This window comes from Amblyomma americanum, chromosome 9 (genome assembly GCF_052857255.1).
Source record: "Amblyomma americanum isolate KBUSLIRL-KWMA chromosome 9, ASM5285725v1, whole genome shotgun sequence".
Taxonomy (NCBI): Eukaryota; Metazoa; Arthropoda; class Arachnida; order Ixodida; family Ixodidae; genus Amblyomma; species Amblyomma americanum.
The window spans coordinates 20,230,979-20,249,361 of record NC_135505.1 but is presented as its reverse complement, the minus strand read 5'-3'; the positions used below and the strand labels follow the sequence as shown (position 1 = coordinate 20,249,361).

The 18,383-nt window shown below is 46.6% G+C and overlaps 1 protein-coding gene across 1 annotated transcript in view; it reads left to right on the top strand.

The window, feature by feature from the left end:
• TSG101 (tumor susceptibility gene 101) overlaps positions 1–18,383 on the top strand; it is an 86,093-nt gene that overhangs the window by 6,100 nt on the left and 61,610 nt on the right. Inside the window, exons 5-6 of the mRNA XM_077638391.1 lie at positions 5,858–5,978; positions 12,698–12,853. Of these exons, the coding sequence (XP_077494517.1) occupies positions 5,858–5,978; positions 12,698–12,853 (277 nt within the window). The remainder of the gene's footprint in view (positions 1–5,857; positions 5,979–12,697; positions 12,854–18,383) is intronic.

Genomic DNA, 18,383 nt, shown 5'->3' with positions numbered 1-18,383 from the left:
ATCCAAGACAGCACTGCTGGCATCATGGAGCTGTGGAGGATGGCACCACGCATGATTGCCTACACTTGGACATCCCTGGGCCGGCACGAAAACATGGGGGCCTCTTAACCATATTCTTGAAGAATGCGATAACATTCCAAAGGGCACCTCAAAATTGGATTAAGATAGACTAGAGGGTCAGATTAGTATAACCCCTTATGATAATCCAGTGGAGGGTACTGGAGTAATCTAGTCCTCAGATTTTCAAGTTTGGCGGTGCTAATGGAAGCACGAGACTAGAGGGTCAGATTAGTATAACCCCTTATGATAATCCAGTGGAGGGTACTGGAGTAATCTAGTCCTCAGATTTTCAAGTTTGGCGGTGCTAATGGAAGCACGATCCTCTTGACCACTCGGGTAATTTCGTGACAGAGAAACCATAAATAAATAAATAGACGACTACAAACTAAATGCTTCCGCATAAAAAGACCAGCCAGCTTTCAGAGAGGGGCTACTTCAACAGCTCCTCAGTCCTAATGACAGCACTCCTCTGCAGAGTGTGTGCACCAAAGGCCATCAGGTGTTCAAAACAACCAGAAATATTACTGCTGCGAGGTGAAGAAAAGTCCATAGACAGGTGGGCCAAAATTTCAAAATTTGTTTTATAATGGTTTATTATTTTTACAGAGTGTTCCATTTTTATCTGTCTGGGCTGTATAAAATTCTGCCCAAACTAATGACTGTTTGGCTCAAACATCGCCCACAAGGTAGCCTATGAGGGTCTCCACTTTTTGAGGAGTAACTTAAAATCTTAACTTGGGGGGAGGGGGGCTGTATTGTCCTGATACAGCACAAAACTGCAGTCGGCTGTGACAGAATTTTCATCAAGGTGAACAAACCAGCTGACTTGAGAGGCTCCGGGATCTGTCCAACTGCGAGGCAGCCAACGTCTAGACTCGGAACGGGGATGGGTGTCACAGTTTGCCATGGGATGCAGCCTGTGCAGCCGGCTGCTTAGCTCGTTTTGACAAAACTTCTGCTGTAGCCGACTGCAGTTTATTGCCAATTCCGGGCAGTCCAGTCAAGTTTTTATTTTAAATCACTTTTAAAAGAATATAGGCCCTCGTAAGCTACCTTGTGGTTGGTTGTGGTTGGTGTTGGTGTTACCGCCGCGTCGGTAGCAGCGCTCCTAGGGAAGGAGAGCAGCTCTGTCGTCTCACTGTCAAACTTAGGGTTAGTTCCCTGTAATCAATGCCTTATGATGTCGAGCGTACTGCAGTCTTGGAAGAATGCTAAGTTATCCTAATCCATAAGAAAATCCATAGACAAAAGTTTATACATTCTGCCAGCTAACCGCCGCTCTACGCGCTCATATCACGCCAAAAAAGTCCTAGATTTTTCGTGCAGGACTAACGCATTTAAAAATTCCTTTTTTCCGCGCACTATTTGCGATTGGAATGCGCTATACGCTGACACGGTTGACTGCCCAACGGTTTCGTCATTCCTCTGTGCACTTGCGCATAAATCCTGAATGACACGTGCCTCCCCCCCAAAAAATGAAATTCATGTTGTAAATAGTATCTTGTGTGTTTGTTTTTGTTCTGATTTATTATTCAGCGTCCTGTATCTTGTTTGCTGATTTTGATGTTTTTGAATTTGTTGATTTGTGTTGTCCACTCCTGCCCAAGGCCTGATAATAAGGCTGGCAGTACCTGTAAATAAATAAATAAATAAATAAAATGGATGTCAAGGACTTGGAAGAATTATGGACCAGTCAGCTTACTGTCCACTGTTTGCAACATATACTAAGGTAATCGCTAATCGCATTGGATCGACCGTAGACTTCAGTCGCCAAAGGACCAGGCTGGCTTTTAGAAAGGCTACTTCAGGATGGACCATGTTCACACTATCAGTCAGGTGATAGAGAAATGTGCCGAATATAACCAACACCTTTATAGATTATGAGAAAGCATTTCACTCTGTCGAAACCTCAGCAGTCATGCATGCATTGTATAACCGGGGTGTAGAGGAGGAGGAGGAGGAGGTACTGGCACATGTACCTATAGCAGTTGCACCTAACCATTGTGCTCCAGAGGAAAAGTGATAAAATCTCTATCAAGAAGGGTGTAAGGCAAGGAGACACGATCTATCCAGTGGTACTTAATGCTGGTTATACAGGAGATATTCAGACAACTGGATAAGGAAGATATGGGGATAAAGGCTAATGGAGAATACCTTAGCAATCTCCAATTTGCTGATGACATTGCTTTGCTGAGTAACTCGGGGAGGAATTGAAAATCGTGATTGAGGACCTAGACAGCTAGAGCAGTATGGTGGCTCTAAGAATTAATATGCAGAAAAACAAAGTATTGTTCAACTGCCTCGGAAGGGCACAGTGGTTTACAGTAGGCAGGGATGTATTGGAAGTGGTAAGGAAATACATCTTAGGGCAGGTGCTGACCAGATATTTTAACCATAAGAGTGAAATAACTAGAAGAATAAGGATGGGGCGGCATGCATTTGGCACATACTCTCAGATCATGAAGGGTATTCTACCAGTGTCTCTCAAGAAGAGAGCACTATTTAGCAGCTTTATCTTACCAGTAATCACCTGTGGGGTAGAAGTGTGGAGGTTAATGAAGAGGGTTGAACTTAAATTGAGGACAGCGTAATGAAGGTTAAGTGACAAGATGAGAGCAGAGTGGGACCTAGTCGAAATCAAGAAAGGGAAAAGGGCATGTGATGCGATGGGAGACAACCGATGGGCCCTTATAGGGTAATGGAGGGGATACCAGGGGAAGAAATCAAGAAGGGGAAATGGGCATGTGATGCGATGGGAGACAACCGATCGGCCCTTATAGGGTAATGGAGGGGATACCAAGGGAAGAAATCAAGAAGGGGAAATGGGCATGTGATGCGATGGGAGACAACCGATGGGCCCTTATAGGGTAATGGAGGGGATACCAAGGGAAGAAATCAAGAAGGGGAAATGGGCATGTGATGCGATGGGAGACAACTGATGGGCCCTTATAGGGTAATGGAGGGGATACCAAGGGAAGAAATCAAGAAGGGGAAATGGGCATGTGATGCGATAGGAGACAACCGATGGGCCCTTATAGGGTAATGGAGGGGATACCAAGGGAAGAAATCAAGAAGGGTAAATGGGCATGTGATGCGATGGGAGACAACCGATGGGCCCTTATAGGGTAATGGAGGGGATACCAAGGGAAGAAATCAAGAAGGGTAAATGGGCATGTGATGCGATGGGAGACAACCGATGAGCCCTTATAGGGTAATGGAGGGGATACCAAGGGAAGAAATCAAGAAGGGGAAGTGGACATGTGATGTGATGGGAGACAACCGATGGGCCCTTATAGAGTAATGGAGGGGATATCAAGGGAAGAAATCAAGAAGGGGAAATGGGCATGTGATGCGATGGGAGACAACCGATGGGCCCTTATAGGGTAATGGAGGGGATACCAAGGGAAGAAATCAAGAAGGGGAAATGGGCATGTGATGCGATGGGAGACAACCGATGGGCCCTTATAGGGTAATGGAGGGGATACCAAGGGAAGAAATCAAGAAGGGGAAATGGGCATGTGATGCAATGGGAGACAACCGATGGGCCCTTATAGGGTAATGGAGGGGATACCAAGGGAAGAAATCAAGAAGGGGAAATGGGCATGTGATGCGATGGGAGACAACCGATGGGCCCTTATAGGGTAATGGAGGGGATACCAAGGGAAGAAATCAAGAAGGGGAAATGGGCATGTGATGCGATGGGAGACAACCGATGGGCCCTTATAGGGTAATGGAGGGGATACCAAGGGAAGAAATCAAGAAGGGGAAATGGGCATGTGATGCGATGGGAGACAACTGATGGGCCCTTATAGGGTAATGGAGGGGATACCAAGGGAAGAAATCAAGAAGGGGAAGTGGGCATGTGATGTGATGGGAGACAACCGATGGGCCCTTATAGGGTAATGGAGGGGATACCAAGGGAAGAAATCAAGAAGGGGAAATGGGCATGTGATGCGATGGGAGACAACTGATGGGCCCTTATAGGGTAATGGAGGGGATACCAAGGGAAGAAATCAAGAAGGAGAAATGTGCATGTGATGCGATGTGCCCTTATAGGGTAATGGAGGGGATACCAAGGGAAGAAATCAAGAATGGGAAGTGGGCATGTGATGTGATGGGAGACAACCAATGGGCCCTTATAGGGTAATGGAGGGGATACCAAGGGAAGAAATCAAGAAGGGGAAGTGGACATGTGATGTGATGGGAGACAACCGATGGGCCCTTATAGAGTAATGGAGGGGATACCAAGGGAAGAAATCAAGAAGGGGAAATGGGCATGTGATGCGATGGGAGACAACCGATGGGCCCTTATAGGGTAATGGAGGGGATACCAAGGGAAGAAATCAAGGAGAAATGTGCATGTGATGCGATGTGCCCTTATAGGGTAATGGAGGGGATACCAAGGGAAGAAATCAAGAAGGGGAAGTGGGCATGTGATGTGATGGGAGACAACCAATGGGCCCTTATAGGGTAATGGAGGGGATACCAAGGGAAGAAATCAAGAAGGGGAAGTGGGCATGTGATGTGATGGGAGACAACCGATGGGCCCTTATAGGGTAATGGAGGGGATACCAAGGGAAGAAATCAAGAAGGAGAAATGTGCATGTGATGCGATGTGCCCTTATAGGGTAATGGAGGGGATACCAAGGGAAGAAATCAAGAAGGGGAAGTGGGCATGTGATGTGATGGGAGACAACCAATGGGCCCTTATAGGGTAATGGAGGGGATACCAAGGGAAGAAATCAAGAAGGGGAAGTGGGCATGTGATGTGATGGGAGACAACCGATGGGCCCTTATAGGGTAATGGAGGGGATACCAAGGGAAGAAATCAAGAAGGAGAAATGTGCATGTGATGCGATGTGCCCTTATAGGGTAATGGAGGGGATACCAAGGGAAGAAATCAAGAAGGGGAAGTGGGCATGTGATGCGATGGGAGACAACCGATGGGCCCTTATAGGGTAATGGAGGGGATACCAAGGGAAGAAATCAAGAAGGGGAAGTGGGCATGTGATGCGATGGGAGACAACCGATGGGCCCTTATAGGGTAATGGAGGGGATACCAAGGGAAGAAATCAAGAAGGGGAAATGGGCATGTGATGCGATGGGAGACAACTGATGGGCCCTTATAGGGTAATGGAGGGGATACCAAGGGAAGAAATCAAGAAGGAGAAATGTGCATGTGATGCGATGTGCCCTTATAGGGTAATGGAGGGGATACCAAGGGAAGAAATCAAGAAGGGGAAGTGGGCATGTGATGTGATGGGAGACAACCGATGGGCCCTTATAGGGTAATGGAGGGGATACCAAGGGAAGAAATCAAGAAGGGGAAATGGGCATGAGATGCGATGGGAGACAACCGATGGGCTCTTATAGGGTAATGGAGGGGATACCAAGGGAAGGCAAGGTGTAGCAGGGTGGGGCTGAGAGTCAAGAGATTCACAAGTCTGCAGGGATAAGGCGGCCGCAGCTGGCACAGAACGGGATTAATCGGAAGCTGTTGGGAGAGGCCTGCAGTGGTTGTAGTTAGGCAGATGACAGTTTGATTCTTTACTTGCATATCCTTATGCCATGGCTAACTGAAGGCTGAAAGCCCATAAACAAGCCCAGCACCTCAGGAGGCAGAATGCGCTTTCGAATGCTGAAGCCAAATTCCTGAGGTGCTGGGCTTGTTCGTAGGCTTTCAGCTTTCAGTTAGCCATGGCATAAGGATATGCAAGTAAGAACTATGTCTGACCAACTCGCCCACCAGTTCATGTTGTACAATTTGATTCTGACATGCACATCATTTGTATGGCAGGCCTCATCGGACCTGCTGGGCCTGATTCAGGTGATGATCATCGTGTTTGGGGAGACCCCGCCCGTCTTCTCCAAGCCCCAGGAAGACGGCTCACCCGCCTACCCTCCCAGGGCCACCACAGGTGGGGTCAGCAGTGCTCTACCCTGCCACTGAGAGGGAGGCTCATTTGAGAGAAATGCCTGATTCTCTGCACTGGGGATGAGAGTTGTGATGCGTGATAATGGGGTATATACAACCACATCAGGAGCAGGCCTAATCACCACCGCGAGTCGAGACCCATTCTGTGGAAGAAACGTAGAAGAGTGGGTGTTTCGTGGAGAACTTTACATATTTCCGGTTAAGCTCTCTCTACAAGGTCCTCCGAGATTGGCGTTCTCTCGAAATGCACCAAAGATGGGGTGAACATCAGCGATGGCTTTTCTTGGCAATGAAGAGAAAGCTACGAGAATGGGGTGTCCATAACTGTGTCTCTGTGCCAAACGGGCACACACGAGTTGCTCGCAGCTTGGTTATCCTTCACCATAGCTGGCCCATCTCGGCACTTGGGAGATGAGTGGCTTGTGAGCCTGGTACTGGCTAACTGGTTGTATTGCTTGGCATAAACAGTGCTGGCTTTGTGAGGTGTGACCTCATTGTTTCTTTTTTCTTCTCGGAAATGAAAGGTGCAGTAACTGTCTCGCTTCTCGGTGGACCGTGTGCCGTGAGGGAAGGGTTGGAGATGGGAGTAAAGAACGGAGGGGAGAGAAAGGGGTGCTGCAGTGCAGGGCTCCAGAATAATTTCAAACACCTAGGAATTTTTAATGTGCACTGACATCGTGCAGCCTCCTGCGTTTGGCTTTCATTGAAATGACTTGTGCGTTCATGTGCCTGCCCAGAGAGAGATGTGTTTAGGGAGTGCCTGTGACGCATAGTACAGAGTAGTGGAAGTGGCTCTTCACTGGCTTACTGTGGTTTGTGGTTGTAGTCAGGAGGAGGGAGGCAGTGGATGCACTTGTGGGGGGTATAGGTAACTGTTGCTTTTGCATGCTGGGGCCGGCCTGGGAGTTTATAATAAAGACCAAGCGTAACACAGGAGTAGGGTCAACTGGTATTGCAAACAGGCCGTTGCTTAGTGCAGTGTGTATGATAACCACAAACACAATCTTTTATCACCTACTTGATGCCACTTTGATTCGTTAAGATGCAGGTAGCACACCACTCCTAAGCAGCCTTAAAAGGGAGTCTTGCGGGCCGCCAGTGCAGGTCAGTGGTCTGTCAATAGCTGTACTGCACATGATGGGGGGTGCAGAGCTTCATAGCAGTGGTGTGAGGAAAGATTGCTGATAACTCAATTGTTGGGGAATTGAAGCTATGGATGTGGATGGTGGCACTTAAAAGATGCTGTGCATTTGTTACTGCAGTAGCTCAGTCAGCTGCTCGCTTACTGAGCCTTTCTTTCACAGGCAGCATGCCAGGCTTGATCTTGGGGCTGCAGTGAAATATGTTCAGTCTGAGCAGGTCTCGAAGAAGTGAAAATCTGCTGCTAAAAAAAAAAATGCAAAAGAAAACTAATGAAACAACAGGCTCCGCTACTCTGCAGTGTTGTTCCACGAATTTACTCCTGTATAACCCGCACCAATATTTGAAAAAACGCATTTGCGAATTTTTTCTCAGGGAAGGGGGGGCTGGCTTCACGGCAGTGCGTGGCAGCCTGGCCCGTGTAGTCTCTACCCTCATCGACGCTTGTCAAGCCGATGAGGGGCCAACGAAGGACATAGCCAAATCCACATTCATATTAGTCTGTTTATTCTTCCCCACGCCATTGGCCATATTTTCTTCAGCCAGCGTTGTTGAGCTACTCCGTTTCACACATCAAGTGCAATGCTGTCAACGCTACAGCTGTTGTTTGCGCTGCCTGAATCCATGATACAAAATAGTGCGTTACTTGTGGTGAGCGAAAAGTAATAAATGACTTCTCTGAAGGCTTGATACATGATACATTTATCATCAGCTTCATAAAAAACGCCTTTTTTTTGTTCTGGCAAAGTGATCTAAATTTGTGAATTTGTATTTTTGTTTGTCGTTTTTGTTCATGTCGCACTTTCACTGCCCCGCGACCCTGCCGGCCCACCCTCCTATGTGCTTTCCCAGCTCGCATCAGTTTTTGAGAAAATGGCGTCCAACGCAGCGACCTCGACCACCTCTCCTGTACGAATTTTTTTAAAGGTTCATACATCGAAGATGTCCAGGCACGCTAAGCAAGTAATTGCAAACGTGTATGCTCATAGTAGTTTGTTTCCTGGAGAAGTCTGTCCGGGATATTCTGAATGTTGTGAGCGAGGGTACAGGAGTATCTCCCCATACCGTCGCCAAATACAAGGCGGAGTGTCTGCGTGGACCTTTGGCGTCTCTGAAGCGAAGACCTCGCGAGGCAAAGATATCAAGCACATGCGAACAGTGAAACATGACAGCTTTATGGTCCATGCCATCCGCATCAAAGTACATGGCATGCACGCGAAGAAGGAGATCCCGACGCTGGACAATGTGAAAAAGTTGGTCAACGAAGACAACGACGTACCCAACTTCAAGAAAACTGCGCTGTAGAGGTTGTTGAAGGACATTGGGTTCACGTTTGAGAAGAGGAAACGGAATCTTGCTCATCGAGCGCACTGACATCATTGCCTGGCGTCGCAGGTACCTGCGGTTGATTAAGGAATTCCGAAGACAGGGAAGGTAGGAATTGTGCTTTGTATCTTTTCTCACGCAGCACGTTTTGATTGACTTATCGTGCTTGATAGTAGGTTTTACAACTTCATAATCGTGATATCAGTCCTGCAAGAACTGGTAATACTGAGTGTTGAGTACACAGAAAAAAAATAAAAATAAAGGCTTAACCGAGCAATTGTGGCTGAAAGTTTGCTCAGAGGTGGCATTTGGTGGCCAGTTATGCATTATGCTATGTTTGAGTGGGGTACTTGCTTGAATCGGTCAGTATTTATTGTTAAATCTCCATCTGTGGCTACAATAAGCCAAAAATAACAAATCTTCACTGGTCATAATATCGGTATGGGTAGCGCCATCTCACCGTCATTGGAGGAATGAATTGCAGCTCGTTCATAAGGTGGAACTACTGGTTCCACTGCTGTGATTTTTATTCTTTCTCAATTGTCTCTGAGTGACGCAACGCACTTTATACTTTGCTAATAGGAGTTTGTGAGTCTGCACATTATAAATCATTAAATAATATTTCGTTCTTATATTATTGGTCCAGATTCTTGTGCGCTGTGTTTGCATTGATATTTATGCCAATTAAGACTTGTGTATCGCTGCAATGGGTACGTTTAATAGCGTGCATTAACTCATCCACTATTTTGTTTTGCTTTGTACAGGTGCATCACCTACCTGGATGAAACTTGGGTCAACGGAGGGCATACAAAGGAGTACGTCTGGCAGGACAGGACTGTAAAGACTTCACAGGATGCCTTCCTGAAAGGCCTGACGACAGGATTGGCTGCGCCCTCAGGCAAAGGGGCCCGTTCGATCCTCGTTCATGCTGGAAGCAGTGCGACAGGCTTTGTACAAGGAGCTGCTGACTTCTTCAGAACCAAAAAGGGAAATAAGGCTGACGACCACTCTGAGATGGATGGAAAATACTTTGAGAAGTGGTTTACGGAGAAGCTTTTGCCCAACGTTCAGGACCAAAGTTTTGTTATGGACAATGCGCCGTACCATAGCGTGGTGCTTGAAAAAGCCCCTACAACATCGACGCACAGAGCTGATATTCAGCTTTGGCTCACAAAGAAAGGTGTTCCGTGGTCACAGGAGATGATGAGGGCAAAACTGTTTGAGCTTGCACAAAAGGTGAACGCACCAAGCATTATGTACAGGATCGACACTTTGGCGGCTACCCATGGCCACGAAATACTCAGGATACCACCGTACCACTGTGAGTTCAATCGAATTGAACTTATTTGGAGCCAAATGAAAGGCTATATTGCAAGCAGAAACAAAGGTTTCACTTTGACTGAAGTAGAAACTCTTCTACCAGAAGCACTGGCGTGCGTAAGCCAAGAAAACTGGGAAAACTGTTGCGTTCATGTGCAGAAAGTTGAGGCTGAGGCTTGGAAACACAACGCAATTGTGGACACTGACATTGAACCGGTTGTTTTTCAGTATCGGCGATCTGTGCAATTCTACCTTGGATGAGTCGAGTTCACATTTCAGTGACGAGGACTTAAGTGGCGTCAAAGAGCTTCGCTGTCTTGTAAGTGGTGAGGCCCAACCCATCACACCATCATTCGGAGCTGCGCATCCATAATAAACTTTTTTTTACTGTAAAAGTGGGCCTCCTTTTTGTTGCATCATTGGAGTATTGATATTTCTGTTGCCTCGGTATGCAAGGCACCAATGAACTGGAGTTAATGTTTTGTCACTGCATGAGCAAGGCTCTCTTTTAAATTTAACCCTTTCCTTAACATGGTAAAACAGGCCATTCCAGGGTGGCGTAAAAAAATTTTCACCATGAATTCCAACATTTTGCTCTCTTATAGCACATAGTAGTGCAGCTGAAAGAGCTCTCTTTAATGACAAATAGAAAAGAAACCTGGACATGCATTGCTTAGTAAGAAAGAAAAATCGCAAAAAATTGACAAAATATATGACAGTATAGCTTGAGAAAAAGTCTAAAAAATTGATGAACTGTTCGCGCTACTCTACAGTGGAGGGTCCCAGACCGTCTTGCAGAAAACTCGATATGCTGCTGTGCTTGTGGCACGGAATTATCCATGACATGCCGGGTACCTTTAGAGAGGACCAGAAAGGAGTAATGCCCTCGGCAACAGCGAAAACGAACGGCGAAGACTGCTCAAATAGTGCAGAATAGGCCATTTTTCTCCAATGTTCAAATGGGCAGTTTGAATAGGTGCGGTGAGGAAAGAGTTAAGCATGTAATTTTATCCAGGGTTCATATACATATCGCTTGAATTTGGACAGCGAGTTTCGGATAGCTCAAAGAACAGTGTCCATCAAATGACGGATGCACGTAATTTCAGTTACGAATAGCGCTGTATTCGAACTGTTCTGAACAAAAGATTATGAATTAAAGTGATGCCAAATACGAAATCCTATCAAAAAAGAAAAAAAAGTCGAGGTGGATTTGAACCTACTCATCCGAAGTCCCCTGTTGCTTCCTCTGGAGCGATGCCTTAGACCACACGGCCACAAAACCAGCGTGGTGTGATACGCCTCAATTTTTTTTGCCTGACTACTTGTGTAGCTTTCGCAGTATTGCACCTGAAGTATGAAACTGAGTATAGAGTCGGGCGCTGTTCCATGTATACACCCCAGTTTGCACTGTTTGTCTGCTTTGTTTCGGCATCATGAGTGCGACTCGGTGGCATTGTTTCACAGCGAAAGAGAAGCTAAAGATTATTGCCACTGCTGAAGAAATTGGCAGCAGAGCTGCGGAATTCCTTCCGAGACCACTGCAGTGATGCGGTGAAGACTTGCCTCGCCGAGACCGGCACTGACCTCTTTATAATACCTGGCGGCGTGACGTCTATGCTACAGCCACTCAACGTGTGCCTGAACAAGCCATTCAAGGCACACGTGAAGCGGCTGTATGCCCAGTGGATGGCTGACGGCCTTTACACCCTCACACCGACGGGACGCGTTTGGAGGCCTGATATTCCATTGCTGTGCCAGTGGATCGTGGATGCGTGGAAAGCAATACCGGCCGACTTAGTGCGTAAAAGCTTTAAAAATTTTGCCATCAATAACAGCTTGGATGGTTCCGAGGACGACTACGTCTTTGAGAGTGGCGATGAAGCCTCGGATGGCAGCAGTGAGAGTGGCAATGATTGAGAATCGGATAACCAGTGCTGTGGTGGTGGTCGTTTGAATAAATGTTCTGAAAATGAACTGATCACTGAGTGTGCAGTTGTATCTATCTAGCGCTCATTTTTTTTTTTTTTTCAGGTAAACATGCGGGTTATACGCGAGGTTTTTTTTTCTTTTTTCATGGAGTTCAAAGTTAGGGGTGCGGGTTTATACAGGGGTGGGTTATATGCGAGTAAATACGATATCTCACTCCCATCATGAAGCTTCCATTAATTGCTGTTTCGCTTGGGTTAAGATGAACTCCCACCACGCAGGCTGCATTAATTGTTGTTGCATGAGTGGGGATGAAGTCCCACCATGGAGGCTCTATTAATTGCTGTTGTTGCTTGAGCTTGTCTGAACAGAAAAAGGGGGAAGTGTCTTCTTTAACCGGCTGTGCCACCAGCTGTGGTAGCCACTGCAGGTGTATCTTTTGCTCCACTTTACATGCTCCTCTGAGAACAGAAAGACTCTACTTCATCTCACATGCTATGAAGGGTAGAGCTCTGTCATCCAATCAGGGCCAAGGAATACAACAAACAGTCCCTCAAATAGTTGCGCAGTGGTGTGGTTATTGTTAAACAATTATTGCAGCAACGGAAAAAGTCATTCAGGATGGTGTTTTCAGAATTTCTGAAGAGAAAGTCTGCATGAACACAGCACTGCGGAGGCCTGCTGTGAAGTGGTGCGCCAACCTTTATAAACATGTCACCCTCTGAATCAGCCAGGTCTTGTGTGTGCAGTAGCTGGACACTGGTGCTCTTTCTTTCCCAGGGACGGAGCCACCAGTGCAGGGTGAGGGGAGAGGAACGTGTTTTCTGATTGGCTCAGATTGCCACACCCTTCACAGTGCTGCAAACTAGTACTTGTGAGATGGACTATAAGTGATGCTCTCCCGCATAGCAGACAGCTGGCACAGTTGTCTTGTGCTTTGGCCTCCTTCCTGTAGCGTTGGCGTCACATTGCACTTTGGGCACCGTGCAGGTGCCTCGGGGGGAGGAGGCTTCTTCCGGCCCACGGCTGGAGTGATGCCCCCCTCGGCCATGGGTGGTGGGCAGCCGCCGTACCCGCCGTCTGGAGCTGCCATGCCTCCCTACCCTCCCGGAGGAACCACCATGCCCACCCCATGGACACCCTACCGTGAGTGTTGGCAATTGTCTTAGAGGGGCTGCCTGGTGGTGTTGCTACAAGGACTGCCTCTGACCTTAGCCTGGGTAGAATCGCCCTCGTGTGTCCACGGTGGTGTAAGCCTGTCTTTTGTTGCTCAACGCTATAAAAGGGCTAAATGGGATACAAAAAAAGAAATCACTGTCTGGTGTGTGAAAACTGGTGATGTGGTGTATGATCGACACGTATTTGGAGAGAATTTAAAATCATACTTGTACAGTGGGCGAATGACAGAAACTCGGTTTTTGGCCTTTAGCATTACAGGGAAGCGCGACTCAGCATCATGCAGCTTGCACTGAAAACAAGCTATAAGCGTTGTTACAGTTGCATGACTTTGACATGCTAGCTGCTGCATTTTGTGTTTTCTCGTGCTATTAAATTTTAATAATCACGTGCTACTTTAGATACGAATATAGACCTTTAGTCATGTGTACAGGTTAAAAGCAAGACCAGTGTGAGATCACCTTCACCACACACTGTTTTCTAGCAAGAACTGCTGCACCTTGCGCTCTTTGTTCATGAGCAGTGGATGGAAGGTATGTAATGAATTTAAGGCCACTACGACACAATCTCTTCGCCTGACTCTGGTTCTCTCTATTCATCCGAATGAGTGCATGTTTCCAGTTACAGCGAAGGCACAGGGTAATAACGAAGTGCTACAAGAAATGGAGCTCAAGTAATTATTATATAACATCCCCCCCCCCTCCTTTGTGGATATGTAATAAGACCAGCTATTACAGGGCAAAATCCTCTCCCATGTCTATTTGGGGCACAAAACTCCTCGTGCTTCCATTAATTGTGCATGCTTCTGTCTTAGCTGATGGATCACTCACGTAACGTAGCAAACTGCATGGTTCCGTGTTACCTTTTTCCCATGTTCATAGCCACCCTCTCCTTTGTCCATATACCACTAGACCACCTTCTATGCTTGTCCCTGTCCTTTGATGACCCTCAGCGTTTACTTAGAGATGGCTTTCAAAAACTTGCTGTTCCCTCAGGAAATAGCATAAACCTGCTTTTTCCTCATGGCACGTGCTATAAAACTCAACGCGCCTTTATTTAGGCTTCTTCGTTTCATCAAGGTCACTATCGTGTGATGTCGGTGCACGTTAAAGAACCCCAGGTAGTCGAAACTTCCGGAGCACTTCACTACGGCGTCGCTCATAGCCTGAGTCGCTTTGGGATGTTGAACACCCATAGACCTTAAATCAAAATCATGTTTACTTAACATCATGACAATGTTGGGTGCGCAGACAGAAAGCCAGTGAAAAGAATTGACGAGGCCGATGCACCCCACAGAGGCATTGCAGTGGTACACAACATAGTAGCACTTTCAGAGAAAAACAACTAAACATATTAGATTTGGCATTAGCTATATACATCAATTCGGACTGCTGGAGAGAGTATTTCAGCATCTGGTAACCATGATTTGTTCGGATCTTAGGTACAAACCGTCTGAATGTCGTTTATTTAGAGTACTTTGGTTCTTTGCATTGTAATCCTGATAGATTTATCATGTAACACTGGCTTTATATCTCCGTAGGAGTAAAGCTTCGTACAGTTGTGGCAAGTGGAGGATTCGAAGTTCACTGAAAATCAGTTCGGTGCGTCCTAGTCGAGGAGTGTTCATAAAGGTGTATCCAGACGACGGACCACGGACCTGTTTTGGCCCGCGGACTAGCGGTCACGTGGGGTTTCACTTCCGGTCTACGAGGTCTGCACATGTTCCGCGGGCCGGATTGCGCGAGAAATGCGGGAGCATTTTTTCTGGCGGCGGACCACGGACTTTTTAGCCTACTCACACACATCAAGTCTGGCAACTACACCACACTGCTCTTTCCCGACTCAGTGCTCCCAGCAGTCGAAGGGACATCAGCGAAAGTAGTTTTGCTTCCACTGTTAACATGTCAATGTGGTCGGACGACGCTACGTTTTACTTTTTATCCTTAGTGCAGCTTTATGGTTCATTCATAATTGGGCATTCAGCAGCGAGAGCGAGCGAAATTAGTCGCAACGTTGGCGCTCGTGACGTCCACAGGTATGGTTAGAAAAGAACAATTGACGCTGTCTACGTGCCATAAGTGTGTGCACTCTCATGTACGCTAAAACGCAGGTATTTTTTGGCACGTTACAGCATTTCTCACATTTCCCACTTTTAGTTCAGCATATGCAAACACAGGCGGAAGGATACGCTCAGCCTTGTGGCGCCATCTAGTTGTTAGGACGGGTAACTATTTCTGTCAACAAACGTACGCTCCACTTAAGCCTAGAAGGGGCACAATCGTCGCTAAATAAAAAATAAATCAAATATTTCTCTCATGCGTCTTCTTATAGGCGAGGTGAGACCAAGGCAGAAATGGGTGTGCCATTTATTTCCAGTGAATGCAACAAAAAAGCCAGTAACAACGATGAATCCAGCCCGAAGCGAACGGTCCAGCTTGGAAGCGCGCTGCCATATTTGCCGCCGTGGGAATGCTACCTCCTCCTCACCGCGCACCGCGGCAGAAATCTGTCTCGTACCTATCAAGCTTTCCGCTTGGTATTTAGGCGGAATCTCTGCCGCGGCCGCGGATTCCACTTGCGCTCGCTGCCGAATGTCGAAGTGTGGGACGAGTGTTCCTGCAGGCTGATCAAAGAGGCTTGGCCCGCCTTGTCGTCTGCTCTTTTGGTCTGTCGTGTGGACGCTGTCGCCGGCCAGACCCAGCTGGGCCACGCACGGTCGACCCTACGTGACCGGTCCGCGGGCCAGTCCGTGGCCCGCCGTCTGGAATGCACCTTAACATTTCGAACAGCTTTCTTTTGAAATTCAATACGTTATTTGAAAATATACAGCACGGAAAACGGGGACTTTAGGGTAGAAAACACAGGACAAGCGCTGAATTTGAAAATATACGGCGCGGAAAACGGGGACTTTAAGGTAGAAAACACAGGACAGGCGCTGATTTTATTTGAAAATATACAGTGCGGAAATTGGGGACTTTAGGGCAGAAAACACAGGACAAGCGCTGAAAATATACAGCGCGGAAAACGGGGACTCTAGGGTAGAAAACACAGGACAAGCGCTGTTTATTTGAAAATATACAGCGCGGAAAACAAAACAGGGACTTTAGGGTAGAAAACACAGGACAAGCGCTGATTTTATTTGAAAATATACAGCGCGGAAAACGGGGACTTTAGGGTAGAAAACACAGGACAAGCGCTGTTTATTTGAAAATATACAGCGCGGAAAACGGGTACTTTAGGGTAGAAAACACAGGACAAGCGCTGTTTATTTGAAAATATACAGCGCGGAAAACGGGGACATTAGGGTAAAAAACACTGGGCAAGTGCTGTTTATTTGAAAATATACAGCGCGGAAAACGGGGACTTTAGGGTAGAAAACACAGGACAAGCGCTGTTTATTTGAAAATATACAGCGCGGAAAACGGGGACTTTAGGGTAGAAAACATAGGACAAGCGCTGATTTCATTTGAAAATATACAGCGCGGAAAACGGGGACTTTAGGGTAGAAAACACAGGACAAGCGCTGTTTATTTGAAAATATACAGCGCGGAAAACGGGGACTTTAGGGTAGAAAACATAGGACAAGCGCTGATTTCATTTGAAAATATACAGCGCGGAAAACGGGGACTTTAGGGTAGAAAACACAGGACAAGCGCTGTGATCATTGCCGAGTTGATCATTGCCGAGATTGTAAATCATGTTTTCCTGCCTTGTATTACAGTGACATATTGTACAAACACCCCGATCAATTGACCAGAGAAATCGTAGAACCATACAAGATGAGAAAAAAATCTAGATTGTGCGTCAGCAAACCATCCCTGCTCCTGCGTGACAGTGAGGTTGCCTATCTTGATCCAACATAATGCACGTGCCTTGTGGTTGTAATGTTTGATTGTTGCCTGTCCGCTTATATTTGCCTGTTTGCTGTGATTAAACTTTAGTTGAGATCAGTGCTTGTCCTGTGTTTTCTACCCTAAAGTCCCAGTTTTCTGCGCTGTATATTTTCAAATATGTATCACCAACTCGCCCGCCTTGCTATCGTATTGAATTTCTTTTGAAGCAGACACAAGCAATTAACATTAGTAAAAGACGTGGTACCCCACACCGAAACACAATAATTCACAAGAGAAGAAAACAGTTCATTATACGACATTTTCTTAATACGATTTGACATGAAGTATCTCAGTCGCCACAAGATACCAACAACCTTTTGCAGTTTGTTCATCACCATTTTGACGTGATCATTACAACTCAAATTCTCATTAAAAATAATATCTAAACTTTTTACTGCAGGTTGCAACTCATTGCTAGTTTGTAGTCACCGCGGTGGCTCAGTGGTTATAGTGCTCAGCTGCTGACCCGAAAAACGCAGGTTCGATCCCGGCTGCGGCGGTCGAGTTTCGATGGAGGCGAAATCCTAGAGGCCCGTGTACTGTGCGATGTCAGTGCACGTTAAAGAACTCCAGGTGGTCGAAATTTTCGGAGCCCTTCACTACGGCATCCCTCACAGCCTGAGTTGCTTTGGGACGTAGACCGCTTAACCCAAACCAATCATTGCCCGTTTCTGGCATTCATTCCTCCCCCCTTGGCTGCACCTTCTTTTTCGCAACTGCTGGTCCCTCCAAATCACTGTCCTTTTAACCTCCTACCCCTGAGTGTGGCGCAAAGACGGTTGCATCCCCTTTTCTTCCTGCCATCATCAAGTATCGCATTATGTGTGGTTGCATGAACCTCGAATAGCTTGCTTCTCCTAGCAGCTTGCGAGTCTGGTGGTGAAGGTTGCTGAAGAGGATTAGCTTAGTTCTGAAAGTAATGCTAGGTGTGTTCTGAAACATAAGTGAGGAGGAATACTATCATTGCACGGGCGTAAGTGGGGGCGTGTTCCAGTGGGTGGTTTAACAGAGGAGCTTCCTAATGCGTGTATATGTGAATAGGTAACTGCTACTCTGTCCCCTTATATAGTGAAAACAGTGAGGATTCTGGTGTGGGATAGATGTTTCATTGCTTAGAAATGTTGACCCGGCGCTACGAGACGAGGACTACCAACTCTTTATTGATCCGTCAAAGCAGCAGAATATAGGATACCTTGACCCGTGGACCTCGTGATTGCGAGATATCGCCAAGATACGCACGACAAACATCACAAAGAAGTCTGACATGTGTTCTTGCCACCAGCGAAAAGCACATAAAAAGTGAAGATTCAGAAACATGAGCACCCCTCTCTGGTCCCCCGCACGCGCAAACATCTTGAAGAGAAAAATGGCACCAAAAGGCAACCCAAGCAAACGACAAGAAATGAAGGCACCTGCATGAAAAAGACAGCGAAAGGGACATGAAAAAGATTAAAACAAGCTGCCAGCAATTAACATGGCAAAAACAATTAAAAGTAATTAAAAGAACCCAAGAAAGGCAAAGGCTGAGCCATTACGCTAAAAGAGAAAACGATGGGCACATGCCAGTAACACCTAAGGTCAATTAAAAGGAACAGAAGTCGATGAAA